Source organism: Corylus avellana, chromosome ca8 (assembly GCF_901000735.1).
Source record: "Corylus avellana chromosome ca8, CavTom2PMs-1.0".
Taxonomy (NCBI): Eukaryota; Viridiplantae; Streptophyta; class Magnoliopsida; order Fagales; family Betulaceae; genus Corylus; species Corylus avellana.
In genome coordinates this window covers 4654171-4677241 of record NC_081548.1, presented here as the reverse complement: position 1 = coordinate 4677241, position 23071 = coordinate 4654171, and the positions used below count along the sequence as shown (strand labels likewise).

General features: G+C 36.9%; 1 protein-coding gene across 2 annotated transcripts; it reads left to right on the top strand.

Moving 5' to 3' along the window:
- The first annotated feature begins 289 nt into the window (after nt 1–289).
- On the top strand, nt 290–18295 carry LOC132189788 (carbon catabolite repressor protein 4 homolog 6). Of its 2 annotated transcripts, XM_059604578.1 has the most exons (15): nt 291–396; nt 488–896; nt 1537–1703; nt 2462–2527; nt 12117–12169; nt 13595–13676; nt 13804–13850; nt 14544–14625; nt 15530–15622; nt 15738–15770; nt 15850–15938; nt 16030–16903; nt 17062–17147; nt 17374–17458; nt 17961–18295. In XM_059604578.1, the coding sequence occupies exons 1-15, from the start codon at nt 328–330 to the stop codon at nt 18042–18044; spliced, it is 2319 nt and encodes a 772-aa protein (XP_059460561.1). In that variant the 5' UTR covers nt 291–327; the 3' UTR covers nt 18045–18295. The 2 variants fall into 2 exon arrangements, with proteins under 2 accessions (XP_059460562.1, XP_059460561.1); XM_059604579.1 differs by lacking the exon at nt 17961–18295 and having other exon boundaries at nt 290–396; nt 17349–17407.
- Nucleotides 18296–23071: the final 4776 nt, after the last annotated feature.

The window sequence follows — 23071 nt, the reverse complement described above, 5'->3', positions numbered from 1 at the left end:
CAATTAAAATTTGTTCTGTTAAGTTTTATTATTTAATTTTTTCACCGCATGGCATTTATTAGTAAATTAAGTGAGTTTGTAAAAAATTATAGTAAAAGCGGAAAAACTTATGCATTTTCCATTTCATTTATGTGTCAAAATGATGATCAAAATACCCAAAAAAAAAAAAAAAAAGGTAATTAAGAGAAAAAATAAATAAAATTACAATTCTAATTATAACTACTCAAAACGGACAAAAATGAAAAAGACACGCGTCCTGTACCGAGAGTGCCCAACCAACCCAATGCAGCAATAACTCATTGCAAGTGGAACAGTCTCTCTCGCTCGATGAGGCGTCCTCCTCTCCAATTCCTCGCCGCAGCTTCCACCGACGTCTCCATGTCTTCTCGCCCTCCGGTACTCTCTCTCTCTCTCTCTCTCTCCATATACGCATACACACACACTGCACGCGCATCAATTTTGTCAAACTTACCTATCTTCGTTGCAGTACCGAGGTGGTCGCTGGAGAGGCTTCTCCGACCGTCCGTACGACGGAGGGAGAGGCCAAACAGGGCATTTTGTCACCGGAGATTCGCACTTCCGGTCTGTACACGACGCCAACCTAGGGTTCCGCCGAGGAGATTCCGGTGGCGTTGCCGACCAAACTGGGGGGTTTCGCCCTCCACCTCTCAACGCTAGACCACCGCATTATGCTCAAAACGCACAGTTCCGTCAGCCTCCACCTTATAATAATTATAAGAACAAGAACAACAATAATAATAATCAAAGCCAACAGACTCGGCCGAACCGGCCGTACTATCCGAACCCAGGGTTTCGTCTGCCTCAGCACCTTCGCCCGAAGCCATTGGATTATCGTAATTGGGAGTATGCGACGGAGGTGCCGCCTCCTAATTCTGGTAATTGAGAATTGTGTGCTTTCATTTATTACTATATGGTAGTGTTTAGTTACTTTTGATGTTCATTCAATTGTATTTGAATTCTACTATTATTTAACTGCCAGTCATCAAAAACTGTTCTGAAGCACCGATATGATATATGTTATCAGAAACATTGTAAAATGAGGTTTAATGTTGTAAATTGTAATAGAAGTTTTTCCTGAAAAAAGAAGAAGAAGAAGATCAAAACGCCCATTTGCTCGTGATGAAAGAGTTTGAGAGTTAGAAACGGTAGAGGACAATATGAGAGAAAGTGAGTAGGGTGGTTTTTCCATGTGCTAATAATTTCACTTGTATGCACATCAAGTCAATGCAATAGAGCTAACACATGAAAAGGGAGTGATCCAGCTGACCCCATGAGTATTTGATAGGGCTTAGTTGAGTAGAACTCAGATAGTAAAAGTGGATAGGAGTGTGATTATGTTACAAGTGAATTGGGATCTTTTTTTGCACTACAGTGTTTAAATGTTCTCTTATTTCATGATTTTGACTGGATTTAATTACTGCTGTACCAATTGCAGAACAAATTATTCTCAATTTAGCCTTTTATATATGGGTTGTGCTGGTTTAACTTTGTTATAATATGTTTTGTGCTTTGCAGAGCGGTTTATAGTTCTTTCGTATAATATACTGGCCGATTACCTTGCTAATGACCATCGAAACAAGCTTTACTTTCAGATACCCCCCCATGTACTGGACTGGGAGTGGAGAAAGAGAAGGATACTTTTTGAGCTTGGATTATGGTCAGCTGATGTAATGTGCTTTCAGGTTATCACTCTGCTACATCTCAGACACCATCATGTTTAGTTCTTGGAGAAGTTTGTGCATCATTACCTGTACTCTTAAGTGATATAGATAACACGCACCATAGGCCATCGTCAGCCTTCTTTGTTTTCGATGAAAAAATAAATAAAATCTCGATCTTTAAAAGCGTTTTCCTTCCCCTGCCGCATCTCCCCGTGTATCATGAGATATTTCAACATTTGATTAAAATTGGTTCCGGTTTATTTGAAAGTTGTGATATAAACACATAGACTGATGCTGTATTACAAAGAAATCCCATCTACTTGTAATGTATGATACATGAATGAAAATGTAATGTACTAAACTTTCTACCTATAGTTTCTAAGTGATACTGTCTGGTGCATTAACATCTCTTTTGATTTTCTTTGTTTTGCTGGGTTTGAGTCTTCTGCTTCAACTTTCCTTTACAAGTGAGGATACCATTTATCCTTGCCAGAGAGAATTTTTAATATTAAAAAATTGTATTCATCTATCTGTGTAATGCATAACTTATCAAAAAAAAATCTGTGTAATGCATAAATAATTTTTGTTTGCATTGCTAGTATGTGGTATCTAGTTAAGGTCAATTTTGGTTATGCGCCTCAGCTCACTCTGGAAATTGTAATCCATCATCTCAGATTGCTTGACTTCTATATGTTTTAGTGCAATATCGATAATGTGTACAAACCAAGTTGCTTCTTATGGTCCTGAAACTGTTTGTGCTCTTATGGTATCATTTTCAGGAGGTTGATAGATTCCAGGAGTTGGAAGATGAGTTGAAGCTTAGGGGATACAGTGGCATTTGGAAGGTGCGTTTTCCTGCGATTATGTCACAAGAACATTCATATTCCCATCTCTCTACATGTGTTTATCTCAAAGGCATGTATATATGTTGGACACTTTTAAACACCAAGATGCACTTTCATTTACACGTTGGTCTTCTGAATATCAGAGGATAAACATCTTATTGGAAAGATATATCATAATCAAAGTTCAGAAACATAAATTTCCCACTTAACTGGGGTTCTTCTGTTTAGCTAATGGTTGACTACATCTGGAATTTTGGGTTACTGTATGCATAAAAGCCACTAGAAGAAGAATACCATCAACAACTGGTAAAATTTTAAACAAATACCTTTTGGGTTTAATTGATTGTTAAAATGAAAGAGGGTTTAAGTTTTTTATTTATTAAGTTTAATGGATCTATATTTTGGATAGACTAGAAAATCTGTGCAAGTCTGAAACTTCACAGGACTGGTTTAATTTCTTTTGAATGGGAGAAAATTCATATCTTGTGGTGAGGAATCCATCATTAGTTGGATTTGAGCTTGGTTGTGGTTTATGTACTTGTTAGGTCTCTAAACCTACTAGCTAAACTCTAGAGTAAGATGCTTTAACATGATAGCAAAGGCTAGTTTATTTGGCTCTATTTGCCAATGGCTTGGAAAAAGAAAGTGGCCTGAAACTGTAGCAAGATTTGATTGATGTGTAAAAAAAGTAAGAATGTTTGATATGGAAAAATGAAAAATTTTGTTTTGCAGTGATTTTTTTATTTGAATAGTAATAAAATGTGATTGATGTGATGTAAAAAGTAAGAATGTTGGAAATTGAATTTGAGATGAATAGTATGGGGCTTGTTTTGAGTCCATTGGCAAAAAGCCTTTGTTGTTGGATTCAAAATGTCATACCCATTTCTTGGATCATTGGACCTGTTTATCTTTTTCTTGGTTGGGCCTCATTGTGCCAGCAAATCCACTGTTGTTGGGGTCTTTAGCGTGTTGTTGGTAAAGTGGTTAGTATCAGGATTGTGCCTAGGATTTTCAGGATTGGATTGTAGGATGGTATTGTATGATCGTAGTATGCTAAATAAAATAAAAAATGAATAAAAAGCTCAAGACTAGTATTTCCAGCGCCTAAAATCGTAATTATATATATATATATATATATATAGATGGAATCAAGTCTCTTTAAGAGAGGAGTTTCTAGAGAATATTACATGGAGTTTTTTTTGCCTCTCCTCTCGCGATCTTCTTTTCTGCCCCATAGACCTTAGCTGAATAAAATTAACCCACACAATGTTGTAGTGTAGAAACTTCCTTGTTATTTTTGCTCCTTCTAGCTAGATGTTTTCTTTTGTATGCTTATGGGAGCCTTATGCTTTTAATGATATATGTCGATTACTTTTCTGGAGGTGGCTTTCAGTGAAACGTGAACTTTGCTAGAGTAACTCAAGATTAGGAGGTGGATGCCTTTGCCTCATTCTTTAGGATGTTGTATTTAGTAAGAATGAGAAGGGAAGGGGAAGACAAGTTGTGGTGGGTCCCTTCCAAAAGAGGGTTGTTTGGTGTTAAATTCTTCTACAGGGTCATGGGTTGTCATGGTGGTTTCCGTTTCCCTTGGACGAGTGATTAAGGTTCCGTCGAGGGTGGCCTTATTTGTGTGGTGGCACCGTGGCGGCTCTAGGGAAAATCCTTACCATGGATAATCTTCGGAAGCAGCGTATCATTGTGGTTGATAGGTGTTGTATGTGCAAAAAGAATGGAGAGTCCGTGGACCATCTTCTTCTTTATTGTAAGGTTGCTTGTGCCATTTGAAATTGTTTCTTTAATTGATTTGGTTGTTTTAGGTTATGCCTAGGCGAGTAGTCGATTTGTATGCTTGTTTTTGGACTGCCGGTAGAACTCGGAGTGTTGCTATGTGGAAGGTGGTGTCTTCATTCCTTATCTGGTATTTATGGAGGGAAAGAAATGATATAAGTTTTAAGGATTGCGAGAAGACTTTGGAGGAGATTAACTCTTTATTTTTCAACACTTTGTATCTTTGGACAACTACTTATGTTTTTCCTTTGGCGATTAGTTATCAAGGTTTTATTGTTCTTTTTGCTCCTACTAAGTAGGTGGCTTCTCTTGTATACTTCTTGTGCACGTAGGGTTGCTGTACGCTTTTAATGATATCTTGATTAGTTATAAAAAAAAAAAAAAAAAAATGCAGTATAGAAAGTGCTATTGCAATGTTGTAGCTCCTACATCCCACAAAGAGCATATTCTATTCACCTATAGTAGCTCCAAGGCCAGATGCAATCTGTGTGCGCACGCGCACGCATTCCAACTTCAAACTATTGTTGGGTTGTAATTTTATGAGATCATATGACTTGGTGATTCTGCTATGATCCCACCAAGATTCGACTTTACATCTAATTCGGATTATCTACAACATTTTTTCTTTTTCTTCATATATATATATAATTTTTATTTTTTATATATAAGTAATGCGAATTAATTAAAATCAGCATAAGGAGCCCCTGTGTACACACATAGTATACAAGAAAGGCGCAACGAAACACTGACCCAACCCAAACAAAAGTCCCATAGAACGTCGAAACCCTAGACCCTTAATACTCAAAACCCACAATCTTATCCTCCCGATAATTCTCCTCATCAAGGGTAGAAAGGAAGGCCACAATCATTTCCTCTTGCGCCTTGGTGCCGAACCCCACCTTGGAGCAAAGCAAAGACCACTCCCAGGGAGAGAACGAAGGAACACTACCCGAATCCTCATCCATCCCTTCCCCGAGAACACTATCCAACGCCGAAGAAGAATGAGACAGACCGGGCTCACCGTGAGCTGCCAGAGAAGAGCTCGGCTCGAGTAAATCCCGCCTAAGAAAACCCACATCAACACAAGCCTTTGACTCCCACTTGTGCTTGTTTTTGTGCTTATAAAACATCAAGGGCTTAAACATCTTTTGGGAGGAGTCTACTGACACCTTTTGCGAAGATTGAATAGGGCTACCCCAAGACCCAATGCTTGAAAGCCCAGGACCTTCTTTAGGACCCAACACCAACCCGGGGCCTGTGTCCATAGAATAGAGGATGAACTTGACTTAAGAAAACCTCGTTGGTGAGAACCTCACGAGGAAGAGGACCCCTCATGTCGGGCATCAGGACTCACCTGTACGTCTACAACCCCTGGAGAGTTTTGGTCTACGACCAGAATAGACTGTGTAACACTCATAAATATAGAGTTTAAAGTGCACATATGGGTAACACAAAAATCATCATGGGTAGCAAAGATTAATTATAGATATATATATTTATGCCTAGCAAGACCAATTAGAATAGGAGACCCGAGACTACTTGTGGGAGACATTGACCAATTAGATAACAGGAAGAGCCTTCTAGAATATAGTGGGAGATTTATTTTTAGTTTAAAATTCCCAAACCAACGTATTGTTCAAAAACTCAGGGTGAAATGTGTCCCTCTTCCCTCTCTCCGTTTGCCACATCTTAGCCATGCTTCAGCCTACTCCGATTTTTGAAATTACATCTCAGTCATGCCTTGAGCAGGCAATAAGCTCGTGACACGAGTTGCCTCTTTCTCTGATTATTTAGAAACCCAAAAGTCCTCTCATCTCCCTCACGCACATTCTGAAACATAGCAAGCAAGAAGGCCTGTCTCAAGTTCTCGTCCAATCCATTTAATCTGTATTTTTCTTTCTTTCTTTCAGCATCATTCACTCACACCCGCATCTGACCCAGCCTCCCAAGCTAAGGAAATCACCTCATCACTTCTCTCTTTCTCTGTTTGACGTTCTGTTCTTGGAGAAATTGAGAAACAAGTGGTGGAGTTGGAAGTATGCTAAAGACAACCTTGTGTTCTTTATAATCTCATTGCATTAAGAGGTTGTCTCGAGGATTTTGAGTTTTATCACCGAATTGCCAAATGGGGAGTTTGTTAGATATTTGTCTGTATTTAATTGGCTAATTTCGGTGACTAAAACTTTTGTAAGTTGTTTACTTCGTTTCTGGAAGTTTTTGTAACACTTATAGGAAGGCAGTGCTGCTTGTTCGCAATGCCGTTCGAATGCTACAATTCACTGAAGAAAACACGGGAGGTCAGAGTTGACCGTTTGAATGCCCGTTCGAATGCCATTGTTCACGGCATATGTATTGTTCACGACACTGTTCACAGGTACTGTTCATTGGAGGCTAGAGCTGATCGTTCGAAGCTCCGCTCAAACGGTGGTCGCAAGAAGTTGTAATATGTTTATTTAATCATCTGGACCATGCTAGGGTTTCATTTGACAGCTTGGAATCATGGAAAGTTTCACTCAGCAGAAATTAGTGGAAGCATGCAAGCATAGGAGCATGTGAAGATTCCCACTCAGCAGGAATTAGTGGAAACATGAAGATTCCCACTTAGCAGGAGTTAGTGGACAGCCTGTCAGAGCACTTCCAGTTGTGGAAGCATTGACCGTTTGAACGCTAGGGTTTGTCGTTCGAATGGCTAGTGGTGACAGCTTTGAATCTGCTTTCCAGAAAGCATCTTTTAGTGGAGCATGCCTGTCTGAAAATATACTAAGACTCCCAAATACACCTAGAGGGGGGGTGAATAGGTGTTTATCAAAATAAATGCGGAATTAAAATTAACCACATGCAGCAACAACAATCACCAAAAATATGTAAAGCGATAAAGCTTGAACACAAGTATTTTTGCTGACAAAGTGGAAACCAAGAACCTCTTCTTGGAAAAATCACTCCTGGGAAGCCAAACCTAGAATAATCACTATCAGACAAATTATCAAGAGATTACAGACACGGGGACACTTACAACCCTTTGCAAGTCCTTGGCTCTGTACGAATCAACAAGCCTCCAGCTCGTCTTTTTAGCTCACAATCCTCTTCAAGTGATTCTCTTTTATCGGACCCTTCTGGTAGACTTCTTCTTCAAAGTTGATTACACAATACAAATGATCAACAACAACACTTGCTATCACAAAATAGCAATTACTCGAAGAGAGTTATGGCTTGATGGCACATGACAAAATCTCTCTTAGCACACAATGAAACAAACAATAAAGCACTAAGGCTTTTCCCTCAAAGTAGAGCTTCTCTCTTGCTTTTTGCTTAAGAAAAACGAATGCCCACTCCCATATTTATTGCTTCCTAAGAACAGGGCTTGTCAACATTAATTAAATGACATTTGTTGACGGGCGTTCGAACAACTATACTGGGCGTTCGAACTACAAGTGCTCCTTGTGCTGGAAGTGTACGACAGAGCATCTTGAAGTGGGTGATAGACTGGTAGTGGGTGTCAAGCTGTCTGTCAGATGGCGGTCGACCGGTCAGAGGCCCATGTGCTGTCAGTAAGTGGGAGATAGGCATGCTCCACTAAAAATGCTTTATGAAAAGCAGATTCGAAGTTGTCACCACTAGCCATTCGAACGGCAAACCCTAGCGTTTCAAACGGTCAGTGCTTCGACAATTGGAAGTGCTATGACAGGCTGTACACTAACTCCTGTTGAGTGGGAATCTTCATGTTTCCACTAATTCTTGCCAAGTGGGAATCTTCACATACTCCCATGCTTGCATGCTTCCACTAATTTCTGCTGAGTGGAATTTCCCATGATTCCAAGCTGTCAAATGAAACCCTAACATTGTCCAAATGATTAAATAAACATATTACAAGTTCCTGCGACCCATCATTCGAACGGAGCTTTGAACGGTCAGCTTTGACCTCCAATGAACAGTACCTGTGAACAGTGTCATGAACAATGCGTTCGAATGGGGCTTCGAACGATCAGCTCTGACTTCTTGTGTTTTCTTCAGTGAATAGTAGCATTTGAACGGCACTGCGAACGAGACTTCGAACGAGCAGCACTGCCTTCTTGTAAGTGTTACAAAAACTTCCAGAAACGAAGTAAACAACTTACAAAAGTTTTAGTCACCGAAATTAGCCAATCAAATACAGACAAAAATATCTAACAAACTCCCCCTTTGGCAATTCGATGATAAAACTCAAAATCCCCGAGACAACCTCTTAATCCAATGAGACTGTAAAGAACACAAGGTTGTCTTTAGCATACTTCCAACTCCGCCACTTGTTTCTCCCCCTTTTTGTCACAAATTGACAAGGGGGCGCACCTATTTCTTGAAACACTCCACAAAAATCATAACACATGTGGAACAGGAAAGCTCAAAAAACAAAGCACAAACTCAACAAAATTCATGAAAAAGAGATGCATGATCATGAATACGACTTCTCCCCCTCAATTTATGACCCATTTAACATGTAAGAGCAGGAGCATTAAGAAGAGTATATCCAATGAATGATTAAGAATTGCATGATAGGATAAACTCTTTGTTGAGTGTGCCAAAAATACCCAAAGCATGTAAGAGTATCAAAAGATGAATGAACATGTCATTTTTATACACCACTCAAATGTCAATATGTACCATCACAACCCATGCCATTGTGTTGTGTGTGACAAGCCTCAATTAGGAGCCAAGCAATGGACAAAAATATATTGACAAAGAAGCACATAAAACTTCCAAACCAAGTGAAAGAAATTCATATCTTGTTTTGAGGTTAGAAGTCAAACCTTATTGCTAGGGCCTAGTAAGGTGTACATAAACAAACGCTCCTATAAAAGATCTAAAGCTGCACAGTCTACATAAACAAAAGCTGCATAGTCTATGCTAGTCCCAAGTGATCTAGTCTATCAATGGAGTCCCAGACACTACTACTACTACTGCTCCTGCTAATCCAAAAAGCAATAAGTTTAAGTGTCCCAGTCATAGGGCCAGATGATCGAGTCTTTAACAACCAGAAGGCCCACCGGTACCCCTTCCTCAGTGCTATGATATATAGGGCCATCTGAAAAGTTTATAGTGAAAGAGTTGAGTTCAACAACTCAGTAACTAAACACAACACCATATTAACAGGATGCTAAAATACATGCTATGCAGATTTTTATGTCATAATCTCAGTCATGCACAACAATAATTTTTACATAATAAAATAATTAATAAATAAAGGAAGAATAGTACGTTGGTTATAAAATGAGTAAGCACTTTCTTTCATTTTTCTTTAAAAAAAATGTTTCACCCTTTGACCCAACTTCGCAATTTTACTATGAGCGGTGCACATTGGTTTGTCCCGAAGGAATCCATAGGCTCATCCTGTCGTCACAGGGAAGAGCTACCGGGTTGGGAACTTCCCTAGGTGAAGGCCACCCAGCCGATAACACACACCTTCTCGTAACTGTTCTTCGGTGTTTTTGCCATGCTACTCATGCGATCCAGTACCAGTTGTGACATTATAGTGCCTCGAGGTTAAACATTTATAAATATGAATGTACATGTAACAGTTCATATAAACTTGCGAGCTCATTTATAATTGTATAATACACCATGAAACCTTGAGAGCTCTTTTCATTCATACTTATAGTCATGTACAAATCATAAAAATGTTAAGGTAATTGTAACACGTAAAACTCTTTAAACAATGACATGTGAATGAATAAAACTTGGCAATAAAATATAAAAGGAAGTGCAATTTAAAAGCATGTATGGATGAGTTATAAAATCACCAACCTTTTTCCAAAAGTTCTGTTGGGGTTTTTAGGGTTGCATCCCCATACCTGAATTCGATGATGGGTAGCGTTGGGTTGCTCTTCTATTTAGATAAATTGTAAGGATATGCTTAGAAGAGTATTTTGAAATTTCAAAGTCTAAAATTAAATCAAGGTATCTTTAAGGATTAATCTTATAAGGGCATGAATCATTAAAAGGAGTTAGATTGATCCTATGGTTTCCGAGGTGTAGTCCCACCCCAATGACACACGATATTGTCAGCTTTTGGCTCCCCTGAACAAAACTTCTTAGGAGGTCACTCATCCTGATACTACTCTCACAGAAGCACACTTAACTGTGGAGTTCTAATGGGATTATGACTGTCATGGCTTTAAAATGCGTTGTTGTTATGAAGGGTGCGAGTATACATATAAGCACATCCCCATCTTCATACCCAGGCGACGTGGGACGCTACAGATTGCGAGTGCCGGATCGCCATTGGCGTGGTCTTTGACGAGAAAGAAAGCTCACTGGCGTCAACTAGGCACTTCGAAATGACCATCTACAACTATCATATTGTAAGACTGTATGTCCTACGATTTGGATTGTGATTTATACAAGGGTTATGTGTTTATGTGCTTGTTGGGCTTCTCTACCTACTAGTGTAAGTTTTTGTGTTGGATGCATTGATGTTTTATTTTTTGGATAAGTAATAAAACTTTTTATTAGAAAACAAAATGGTTATCCCATGTGCAGAAAATGTGTACACGAAGCCTAAAGAATCACAATCAAAAAGAAAGAGAATTAATAAAATTTACAAAAAAAAAAATGAACGTCATGGAAGTGGTTTCTACACATGAGACCACTCAAACAATAGTCTTAAGAACATATCAACTCAATAATAGACAAATCCACACCAATGACCATACAGTTATTTCTTTCCTTCCCAATTGTCCATATTAACTTTCCTTCCAAATTATTTCTCTTCACCTAATGAGCACATCATTCTCCTTCTTGAGCTTCAGCCATTGGACTCCACATTCTCGTTCTCCCATTGAATCAACAAATGGTACATAGTTTCACCATTGCATTTGCACAGAGAACTCAATACTAGAATAATATATATATTTTTAATGAGAGTTTGCTGTTAGAAGCAACTTTTGTGGGAACCTTGCTGCACGAAATACCCTTTCAAGGAAATAGCACTCCATTGGATCCTTGTAAGAACTCATAAATAGCATGAACATCAAATTTACCACATATGTTTAACCTCCACGTCAAATGATCAGTTACTTCACCCATTGAAGTCTAATTTAAGAAATCAACTTACTCCAATTCCCAATCATGGAAAGCTTGTATAGATCTGAAGATTCAATGGGCGCGTTTTCCCATAATCTACAGGCCCTAAATAAGAGCGCATGGAAGCATTTTTGTCCTCTGCAATTAAATAGAAATCAGGGAACAACTCTTTCAAAGCATTATCTCCATACAACCTATCATGTCAAAAACGCACTCGTGTACAATCCCCATCCACAAAACTAATACAACTAGCAAATGTTTCCAGCCTGCCCTAATGCTTCTCCAAAGACCACCGATGAATATTTCTCAACAACTCCATGGTCCAATGGCCCAAGGTTTCCCCATACTTGGCGCCAATAACTCATCTTCCAAAGATGACCCCTATACGCTCCAAATGCCACAACTGTTTACCTAAGCTTGATTGAAGTTCTTAATTTTCTTTACCCTAACCCCCATTCCCGAAAGAAGAACACATCTTTATTTTTACTAATAAGATCTGGTCAACTTCTCTAATCTATTTTCCATATGGTGGGCTTGGGTGGTGTTAGTAAAGAGGATAAAAAGTAAATTAACAGGCTAGATAGAGTACCTCAGATATACACAAAGTTTGGGTTTATGGTTATGAACTTGTGATATTGACCAACTATTAATTGATTCACTGTCTAATATCTTTCTATTTAGAAGAGAAATATGTAGAAGTTCTCATGGTACAATATGTCTAACAATGTTTTTGATTAAAATATAGATGCGCACTGGAATGCCAGTTGATGGCTGCGCAATCTTTTGGCGAACATCAAGGTAAATTATATGTGTAGCGTTTACGATCCCTTATTAGCATGTATTAACTGGTATTTAATGTCAAATTATGTCCACGAGCACATATACCACATAAACTCCCACAAAATGTCTGATTACTGTGTATTTGTGAATCAAACATATGTATTTGTTCCTCTACTTATCCAGATAAATAAATGTTCCTACAAAATTGTAGTTTTAAACAAGCAAAATTTTCCAAACCAATGTTCTAGTACTAAAATTTACATTATGTTTAGGACAGAGTTTTCCTCTAAACTGGGTTGGAGGAATTTTCTTCAAACCTTGTCTATAAAAGTGACATATGTCCATTTTTTTAATAACATGTGAGATGCACATGAGTTTTTAATAAAATTTATTTCAACTTTGTCCTTGCTATTAAAAAAATATGTGTTTTTCATATGTTCAAGTGACACGTGTCACTTTTATAGATTAGGTTGAAAGAAATTCGTCCAACCTAGTTTGGAGGAAAACTCTGTTCTTATGTTTAATTATCTCCTCCTTACCTTCGTGCCTTTCGTACTGTCTATGGAGGGAAAGAAACAATAGGAGTTTTGAGGACAGCGAGAGGACTTTGAAAGAAATTAAGTCTTTATTTTTCGACACTTTGCATCTTTAGAGAGCTGCTTATGTTTCTCTTTTGGTGATTAGTTATCATAATCTTCTTGTTTTTTTTTCTCTACTAGCTAGGTGGTTTCTCTTGTATACTTCCTATGTATATGGGAGCTCCTTATACTTTTTGATATTTCGATTACTTATAAAAAGAAAAATATCCCCTCATTAACTTTCTTGGTACCATGAGATTGCTTTGTAGGATCTATCACGTTGATAGTGAGTCTATCTTCACAATGATTGAGTAGATGGTCACATTTCTACATAAACCTAATTAAGGTTCCTTGAAAGTGTCGTTCTTTGCTTTGTCGGCCGCTTTAGGGAAAATCATTATTATGGATAATCTAAGGAAGCAGCATATGATAGTGGTAGATTGGTGTTGTATGTGGAAGAAGATTGGGGAATCCTTTGATCACCTTTTACTCTACTATGAGATTGCTAGTGCCTTATGGAATTTGATATTCAGTCTTTTTAGGTTAGACTGGGTTATGCGTAGACGAGTGGTAGATCTCTTCACCTATTGGACAGAGCAGTTTGGTAGTATTCATAGGGCAGCAGTGTGGAAGATGATTCCATCTTGCCTAATGTGGTGCATCTGGAGAGAAAGTAATTATTGAAGCATTGTGATTTTGTTTTGTTTTTCATGGTTTTTCATGAATGCTAGCGCCGCCAAGAGTTGGGTTTTTTTTTAAATTTTAAATTTTATAATTCATCCTGATGCTATTATGGTTTTTATCTTCAAGAAAATGTCTTGGTAATGGAGTTGTCTAAAACTTAATTGTATTATCTCTACATTAGATTCAAGTTGCTTCATGAGGAGTGCATTGAGTTCAATAAGCTTGGACTTCGGGATAATGTTGCTCAAATTTGTGTGCTGGAGGTACATCAGATCTTTGTAACCATTAACCTGAAATACAGTTTTCAATTGTTTTTTCTCAACTTCCCCATTCCCTCTGATTTGACATGCCTTCTAGCCAATAAATGCGATGTTATGTTTTTTCTGACAGTTAAATAATCAAAATTGCACTGAAGAGACTGCAGCCCTACCGATAAGGTAATTTATGGTTAACTTGCTGATAAAATGTATATTTGTAATAAATTTGCTTTTGAATATCTTCCATATTAGGACATAATTAGTCTACTTATGACTTAATATTTGCAGATTAAAGTACTTCATGAAACATTGATCTTTAAGGATGGGAAGCTCTTTATTGTTAATAAAGTTTTCATTTTTCTTCTAGTCCTTTATTGTGAATTTATAATATGATCATAATTCTGTGGTGAAAATGAAGTCTCAACGCCACTGATTGTACTTGTTCTTGAATTGAACTTTAGAAACCCTAAACTTGAGTTTTAACCGTGTGCTTGTTGAACAAAATAATGAACTGGATGAGTTAGTGTCTTTCTGGATACTTGGTTTCTTAATAATATGGGGCCTGGAGGAGGAGAAATAAGACAAGGGTAATATTATCCATGCATTACTTTATGTTAAACAAGCGCGCATCCCTTTTTATTAACTATTATTAGTCTCAGCTGATTTTTTTCCCTTTATTTTTAATTCAAATTGCGACTTCATGTGTAGTTAGATGTTTGAAGCATATCTTCTCTGAATGATACTGTGCCATTTACTTGGCCAGCTTTGTGCTCTCTTGTTGCATGTATTATGTGCTTTTCAATTTTTGCATATGATGAACCTTACTGCTTTTTTCATGCATGATCAATACAAATTTAATTTCTATATCTGCAGCTCATCAGGTTCGTGTAAGGTTGTCATATGTAACATTCATGTGCTTTACAATCCTAAAAGAGGAGAAATTAAGCTTGGCCAGGTATTTACGTTCTCTGGTGCAGGCTAGGCAGATTTTTTCTTTCCTATGTAATTCTGTTATCATCATTTGTGTGTTTATCTTGATTTGTAATTGATTGACATGATCATGGGGCAAATTGACAAGATTGACACCCAATTTTCTTTTTCAAAGATGTAAAAATTTGCCCATGTTTTTTCTTTACTATGATTTATTTTTCCCTTATAGTATTGAAGCATTTGTTATATCTTTGTACTATGATTTTGATTCTTTCAGTGCAGCTGATACTGCTGTATCACTACCTAATATTGTTATAGGAAGGTTGTTTTCCAATGTACTTCTCTGTTGGTGTTTTTAACCATTTTCCTTCTCTACTCTTAACCTTTTATCTCTATATTGTTTATGCAAATGATGTAAGATATTTGCTTCAAGGTTTGGTGAATATATAAATGGAAAAAGGGGAAGGTTTATGTGCTTGCTTGAGGTGGAGTATTTTATGCCACATTATCTATTAACAAAAAGAAAAAGTTTTTGCCGTGTCAATATTTTTCATTCTAGATCAATTTGGCACTTTTTTTTTTTTTTGATAAGTAAATATCAATTTGGCACTTGGATACTAGATTGACTATATTGCATGTAATCATTGTTTGTTGTGCGTATTAGGTGGTGTGTTGCACTAGATGTTACTCATCTTGGTTTTTGACAACCGCACTGTGATGCTTGTTGAGGCTGCCCCATAATCTGAAGCTATGCTCTGTATCACATTGCATGTAAAACCTGTTTCATGCCAATTTTGTATAAGAAATCACGTAAAGATTTATTGTGTGCGAACTGTGAAGTCCATCATATACTTCTTGACCTGCTACAATGCTAATGTTTGTCTGTTCCACCTGTAATTGCTTTCCGCCCTTATGTCTGCTTCAAACAGGTCAGGGTGCTCCTAAACAGGGCTCATTCTGTTTCAAAGCTCTGGGACGATGCTCCAGTTATTTTTTGTGGGGATTTTAATTGTACCCCAAAGGTTATAACTTTTTTGACACTTGAAGTTTCAGTTTTGTGTTTTGGTGTTATGCAATCTTTGAATTGAATTTCTGTTTTAATGTATCATGACAACTACATTCTTGTTCTCACATCAGAGTCCATTATACAACTTTCTCTCAGAACGGAAGGTAAGCCTTTTCTTTTCTATGTTTGATAATTTGTTGGGTTTATGAATTACAATATGTAATGTATATCAGTCTGTTGCAGCTAGATATATCTGAAATTGGTAGAGATAAGGTATCAGGACAAGCTAGTGCAGTAATCCCTGCACTAAGACGATATAATCCAAATCCTGGGTAAGGCCTGTACATGTCAAATGTTCATTTGATGAGATAATCTAGGTTTATTTGTGTGACCCTAAATGTTGAAGCTTGCAAGATATTGCAGGACTGGATCTGCTAATAATTCAAGTTCAGATCCATCATTGGTAGATGGCAAGGAAATTAACTCAAGTACTTCTTACAGTGAAGGTGGGCTTCCTGCTGGTCATACTACGCATAACGAGATTCATAAATACGCTCCAGTAGCTTCCCATCCTGAAGAGGTTTACTCTGATGCGAACCACACTAGATACAATGAGAACGTAAATGCCCCAGCTCATTTGAGTACTGGATCACTAGGTGGACATGCCGAGTCCAATGACTATGTAGAAAATGAAAGTGTGAACTGTGAGGATCCTACAATCTCCTTTCTGGGAAATCATGATTCAACCATGGCCAGGATTGATCCAGAGTGTGCCGATCCTTTTAACTCAGAAATTTCATCATCTGAGCGATCCTGCCAGACTTCCTTCTCCAATGCTGGTGAAGTCTTTCCTCCAGGGAACTTAGGAAATCTATCACCCCATCAAAAACCAAATGATGATGTTGGGGAGAAACTGGAGAATTTATCTCTAAATGAGCTTGATAAAGCAGTGGCAGAAGGTGGAAATGTAGGTGAAGATAGTACATTTTTATCTGCATTGCACGATAGTCGAGATGCCTTCCCATCTGATTTTGGTCAATTAAGATCAGATCTTGCAGTATCAGATCACTCCAAGGAGCTTGAATCCATTCCCCACAACTCACCTTCGAGTTCTCTGAATGATGAAATTGAGGATGATTTATCTCCAGGCTTGGATTCAGAGCCTGTTGATATGGAGAAAACAGCTTATGACCCATCATTATGGACTCCAATGGAAATAGAAACAGCAACGGGCAATGCAGACTGCAACCTTTTAGAACATCCTTTAATGCTTAGGAGCACATACACAGAAGTCAAGGTGGATCAAGCTTTTACTTTTGCTCTTCCTTTGAACTTTCTATTCGATGTGCATAACAATCATTGATTTTTAAAATTTTGCAATGATTAAATATTATGTAATCTTGATTGCACAACTATGATCTGCATCGGAAGTTATACATTTCTGCGTCTTTGCAGGATTATTCAGGGACTAGAGACTCAAATGGAGAGCCTTTGGTGACCAGTTACAACAGGTGTTTTATGGGCACAGTTGATTACATATGGTAAGTGCTTCCAAGATTCTGCTGTTCCTGATGCAGTATTCTGTCAAATGCTTATTAAAGTGGAGTTTAGATAGGAGCAATCACACATGAGGAACATGTTTTTTGATCTATTCACACGATGACTGTTTTTCCTGTTATATCTAGCAGTATTATGGGTATACCTAATGTGAATTTGAGATTTAATTTATGTTCTTTTGTTAGTTTTCAAATTTGATTTGACATCCAGGCGTTCTGAAGCTCTCCAGACCGTCAGGGTTCTTGCTCCGATGAAAAAACAGGCTATGCAATGGACTCGAGGATTCCCAACAAAGGTATATTAGGTGTAAAAATTTGAGTTCACTTTAAATGGGTGGAAGGCCATGCTAACTATAAAATCCAGCAAAGATCAAGGGACTTGAGTGGTTCAAATATTAACTATAGTAATATCTAATCAATTTTTTGACAATATATGTGCCCTATAAAAGAAAAAGTTGTTCTATTCCTTCCGATATTTTGTAAGATAAACCTGTATATTCTGGTTAAACTGGTGCTATTTTTACTGTCAATCACGTTATTGTGGCAGATGAAGTGGTTCTTCAGATAAACCTACCTCCCCGCCCTTTTCTTTTTCTATTTCTTTTGCTGGCAGGTTAAGCTTTACATGTTTTCCTAGCCCCATATCCGCATCCCAGCTTGAAATTCCATACTTAAGAGCATTGCTTGAATGAATGACAGATTAATTAATCCTAGAAACTACCTGCACTTTAGAATATAGTTTAATTTTATTGTAGTTATATTCCACTTAAGCTATTTTTTACCAACTTTGTTCTACAGAAATGGGGAAGTGATCATATTGCCTTGGTTGCTGAATTGGCCCTCGTGAAAGGCGTGAGAAATCATAACAAGGAAGTTAAATAGCAGTGGAGATCTGAGGTTTGCACAGAAAAGTTGCAGGACTAGTGCACCAGTTCATTCAGTATTTAATTTTTACCCTGTACCAGCAGCGAGCATTAGCTCGTGGAGAAGTCCACAGTTTTACTCACAACAATTTAAGGTCAGTATAGTCCTTTGCATCATTTTTGTTTTTTGATTTTTTGTGTATATCTTGTTACTAAATTAATGCTCAAGTTGTTTTCTTGCGAATAAAAAAAAAAATGATTTTCATTTAATGTAATGTCTGATTTTGACCAAGAGAACTACACTAGTGGGTTCTTGATCATACAAGGTGATGCTTGGGTTATAGAATTCATGCATATTACAGGAATAAATTTATGGAAACCTCCAAATTATTGGGAACCATATTTACTTTAGAAGGATTAAAATTTCCTTGAAGGTGAGATGAATTGAAAAAGTTTCCCCGAATCCAAGCAGTTACTGGGTTGTTGAGTGAATAGATATTCTCCAGTTTTTGCATTCTAGGCGTGACAAATTGTCTCTCTCATTTACAGAGATAAACTTTGCCTAAAGCTTAGTTTATGAACCTCATTCAAGCTTCTTCAGGAATAAGCTAAGCTAAGCTTATTGCTTAGTTCTCATTTGTTTTGGTGTAAAACATTTTTTGAAAAATATTTTTTTCTATTTTTCAGGATTTGGCACATTGCAAAATATTGGTCAATTTAAAAACGTTTTCAATGAAGAAAAATAACTTTCATGAGGCGTAAAATGGTTTACGATTTTCATCTGCGTAAGCTATGGTTGAAAATGCGGTTACTAAATTTTACTAACCGCATCCGCTAGGCGGTTAGCGGATAGCGGTCTGTAAACATATAACCGCTCACTATAACTGCTTTTTTCAAAGTTGAGCCTTTGGGCCAATTTTCAGTTTTAGGCTTTTTTTAAATATATACCACATTGTGCCAAATTGCTCCAAAAAGAGCACATTGAAAAATCTAAAATATTTCACCCTAAATTTAAATATATTTGTACTTAAAAAAAGTCATTAAATGTAAATCATAACTTGTTAAGAATACAAGTTATACTAATATAAAAAAATAATGATGTGTAAAATTAGATTTGCCATAGAAGTAGATACTGACGTAAAATCGGTTCTTGTGGTTTATCTGATTTGGAATTAACTCCATGTAATATTAAAATGACTTCAAAAGTCCTTCAGGTATGTCAAAAAAATAATTTAGTTTATGCAGTCAAATTTTGTTTATTAATTTAACAGATTATGATAATATAAAACATTAGAGCCAATAAAATTGTGACATTTGTTTTATATAAGTCGGCCACACTAACAGAATTTGTTAAATTAACGGACAGAATTTGACTGTAGGACTAAATTGTTTTTTTTGGCATATTTCAGGGACTTTTGGATTTATTTTGATACCACATTAAACTAATTATAAATCAAGTAACACATGGACTAATTTTGCATTTTTTTCCTAAATATAACTCCCTACTCTTGGCTCTCTAGTGTAAATCTACGCATAGTCAGCACCTATGCTTGGCTCAAATTTTTGAATTTTCATGGGTTGCAACATAATCTTTTGTCGTTTAAAAATAAATGAGTATGTGTTGGTGAAACCATCGTAAGAGACTCTCATGGGGATAATATCACACCAGACAACATCCTCATAGGAGTTTTCTCAAAGAAAAGGAGACCAAACAACGATATTTCACTGGAATGGATGTATCATCAATCCAACCTACTTTGTACGACTTAGGGTGCTTTTCAATTAGGAGCTTCAATTTTTCTACAATCTCTTGGGACACAATGTTCATGCCACTACCATTACTAATGATCAAATTTAAGGCAAGCTTGTCATGTTCAACTTGTGTATGAAAGATATTTGTTTTAAGCGAGTCTTTCACTTCACCTTCCTCATAATCAATCGGCAAATATTTTTCCTTCAACTGAAGTTTCATCTCCTCCCAATCAATGATGGGTGGTTGCCAAAGACGATACAACTTTTCTTTGACGCTATGGTGGCCAACGTAGTCGAGTTTGCCCCTTAAGCTTCATCTTCATCTTCATCTTTCGAACTGAATTCAAAATTGCGAATATCAAAAAAGAAAAATAGTTGAAATTATGTTTGGATTGTTTGAAGAATATAAAATTTTGAATGAAGTTGAAAATTTTTGAGTTGAGTTGGGTGTTAGTGGTGTCAATTCAACCTAAAAAAAAAAAATTGAGAAGAATTGGGAAGAATTGTCTTCCTAAACCAGCCCTAAACATCGACTCACACACGCTAAATGGTAATATCTTCATTACATAGTTTCCTGCTCGGCCCCATAGCTGTGGAAACGTTCCACCTGCATGGTTATCTTCTATGTCAATTTGGAAGCTGATGCTGGTGTTAAACAAGCTACAGCCCACCAATAATTCAAGAGAAAAATTCACCACAGCTTGCCTACGAAATGAGCCAAAAAGCTCTTTTCTGGATATAAAATTTTTATTTTCTAATATAATCTCAAATATGCTTTTTAATTAAATATATTTCGCATACTTATTATTTTTAAACTTTTTTTTAGGCGGAAAGTCTTTAAATCAAACCAGTTTGGATTGTCTTTAGGAAAAAAATAAATGATAAAAATTAAAAAAGCACTCCAATTGTTTTTTTCACTGAAAGCAATTCTATTAGGAGTTTAACTTATATTAGGACTTGCCTTAAAACCTCATTTTTACGGCCCCCAATCAACAACTGACACATAAGCTAAACCATAACAAGTGCACAAAATTAACCTACAACCAAATACATTTGATGAAGAAAAGAGACCTGTGGCCGTGGGTCTGGTTGTGACCCACGGCTGGCCAGACCAGCCACGCACGGCTGGGTCACCCTCTCCGGCGCCGTCAGTCATCATCTTCGGCGCCATCAGTCACCTTATTCGGCCTTTAGGGTGATAAATCCTTAAAAGGTTAACCTTCCACCTTTAGGTTTTTGTTTTGAATCTATAAATGGGTATTGAGGCATTATAAACGGGTTTTGAGGTATTAGAAACGAGATTTGAGGCATTAAAAACGGGTTTTTGAGGCATCCACAATCGAGTCACAGGAGACCTAGCCGACGAGACCTACGGGATGGGTTGGGTGGCTCGCCGGCCACCCAACCCATTCGGCGAGCCACTCAGTTCAAAGCTCCTGTGTGTCACTTCTCATTTTGATTAAGTGTTTTTGTTCTTACTTTGATTTTTTGCATTTTTCTTAATTTGATGATGTGTCATGTTGGGCCATGGATCGGCCACATAGGGCCCAACAGACCTCTAAACCTGGTCCAAGGTATAAGCCCATTATGGATCAGGCCCGAACCGAGACTTACTTGGCCCAAACGACTAATAAATCGGCTAACCGAGGATTCATCAGATTAAATGACTCCCCGTTACCTAACACAAGACATGTATTCTCGAGGAATACTTGGGAACACGTGTATTCATATCCGTATCTTCTACCCATGATCCACCCTACAAATGTAACACACGTGGACTCTCGGGAAATGTGGGACCTACTATGCCAACGTGTTAGCCGCTACCAAATGCCTATAAAATTGGAGCTCCAACTCATTTTTTGGGAATCAATTCTTCTTGCTTGATTTCTCATTATGCTTATACACTCTCAAATACAATTATTAATTTAAGCATTAGAGATATCCCTCACCAGCAACCACCGACAACTTTTATCCTATTCTCATCTTCTTTTGTAGCTCAATGAATCCTCGGACACTGCTATAACTCCCAGGAGCTGTGCCACGTCATCATAAAAAACTGTTATCAACATGTCACATGGTCATTGAATGCTTTTGGCTGTTTTGCAGACCGGAGTGATGGGGCTCTCTTCTATCATTTACTTTTTACACAGAATATTCAAATAATTTTTTTCCCGGTATATGCAAGTTTCAACATGGCTACTAGAAAAGTAGAAAGTGTTAACGCTGTGCGGGGGACCAGACATTATGTCGTGCTGACAACTCTGGAGCAGAAACTGATTGTGCTGTCATCTCCTCAAGATCTTCATGGACCCCGGACATGATTACATGAAGTTCATGTCAAAGTAAATTTTTTTTTTTTTTTTCTGCAATTACATAATTTACATGCAGCTTTTACAATAATTATATTGGGCTAGTCAAAATATTCCTAACAAAAATAGCGTGCAAAAAAAAATAATAAAAAAAAATTCACTTAATACTCTCAAACTGCTACTCCAATAATAATTCACCTTCCAAACTATCAATTGTGACAATTTACTCCACAAACTATCAAAACGATAACAATATACCCCTAATTTTAACAAAATGACAAAATTACACTTACTAAAATAAAAACAAAAATACTAAAATTTAATTTTTTTTTTCAAAATTTTAAGGGTATTTTTGTCTTATTAAAAATTCTATATGAGTAATTTCATCATTTTACTAGCATTGAGGAGTACATTGTCAGTGTTTCTGTAGTTTATGGAGTAAATTGTCGTAATTGATAGTTTAGAAAGTAAATTGTCGTAATTAATAGTTTAGGGTGTAAATTATTATTGAAGTGGTAGTTTGATGAGGTTAAATATACTTTAACAAAAAAAAAAAAAAAAAAAATACACTCTTCATTCAGCCAGTTACTTTAGCCAAAGAATTGGCTAACCGTTAAGTACCATAGCTCAATAATACATATCATTCATTGTCCTTAATATAAAAAAAAAAAAAACCAAGTATCTTTTTCGAGCGAAATAAGAGAATAATGCATATGAAATTACTCTTTTGGGAAATAATTCATTGTCGTTAAACTTGCAAAATAGTTTATTATTTTTTTTCTTCACGTGATGCTTGTTTTTTTAACAAATTCATTATTACTTTTTGGTGAAACTTCATTTTGGCTCCCTGAACTTCTATATGATTTTACAAACTCTCTTGAACTTTCAAATCTCTTATTTTGGACCCCTGAACTTTCAATTACTCTTAGTTAGAATCATTCCGTTAATTTTAGCACTTAAAAATAAAACAAAAAGACCAAAATGT

Bases quoted from the DNA above. Each gene is read 5' to 3' on its own strand.
- LOC132189788 (XM_059604578.1), top strand. From the start codon at position 328: ATGAGGCGTCCTCCTCTCCAATTCCTCGCCGCAGCTTCCACCGACGTC. The intron at 397-487 runs GTACTCTCTCTC...TCTTCGTTGCAG, and splicing joins CCATGTCTTCTCGCCCTCCG to TACCGAGGTGGTCGCTGGAG. The intron at 1,704-2,461 runs GTTATCACTCTG...TATCATTTTCAG, and splicing joins CTGATGTAATGTGCTTTCAG to GAGGTTGATAGATTCCAGGA.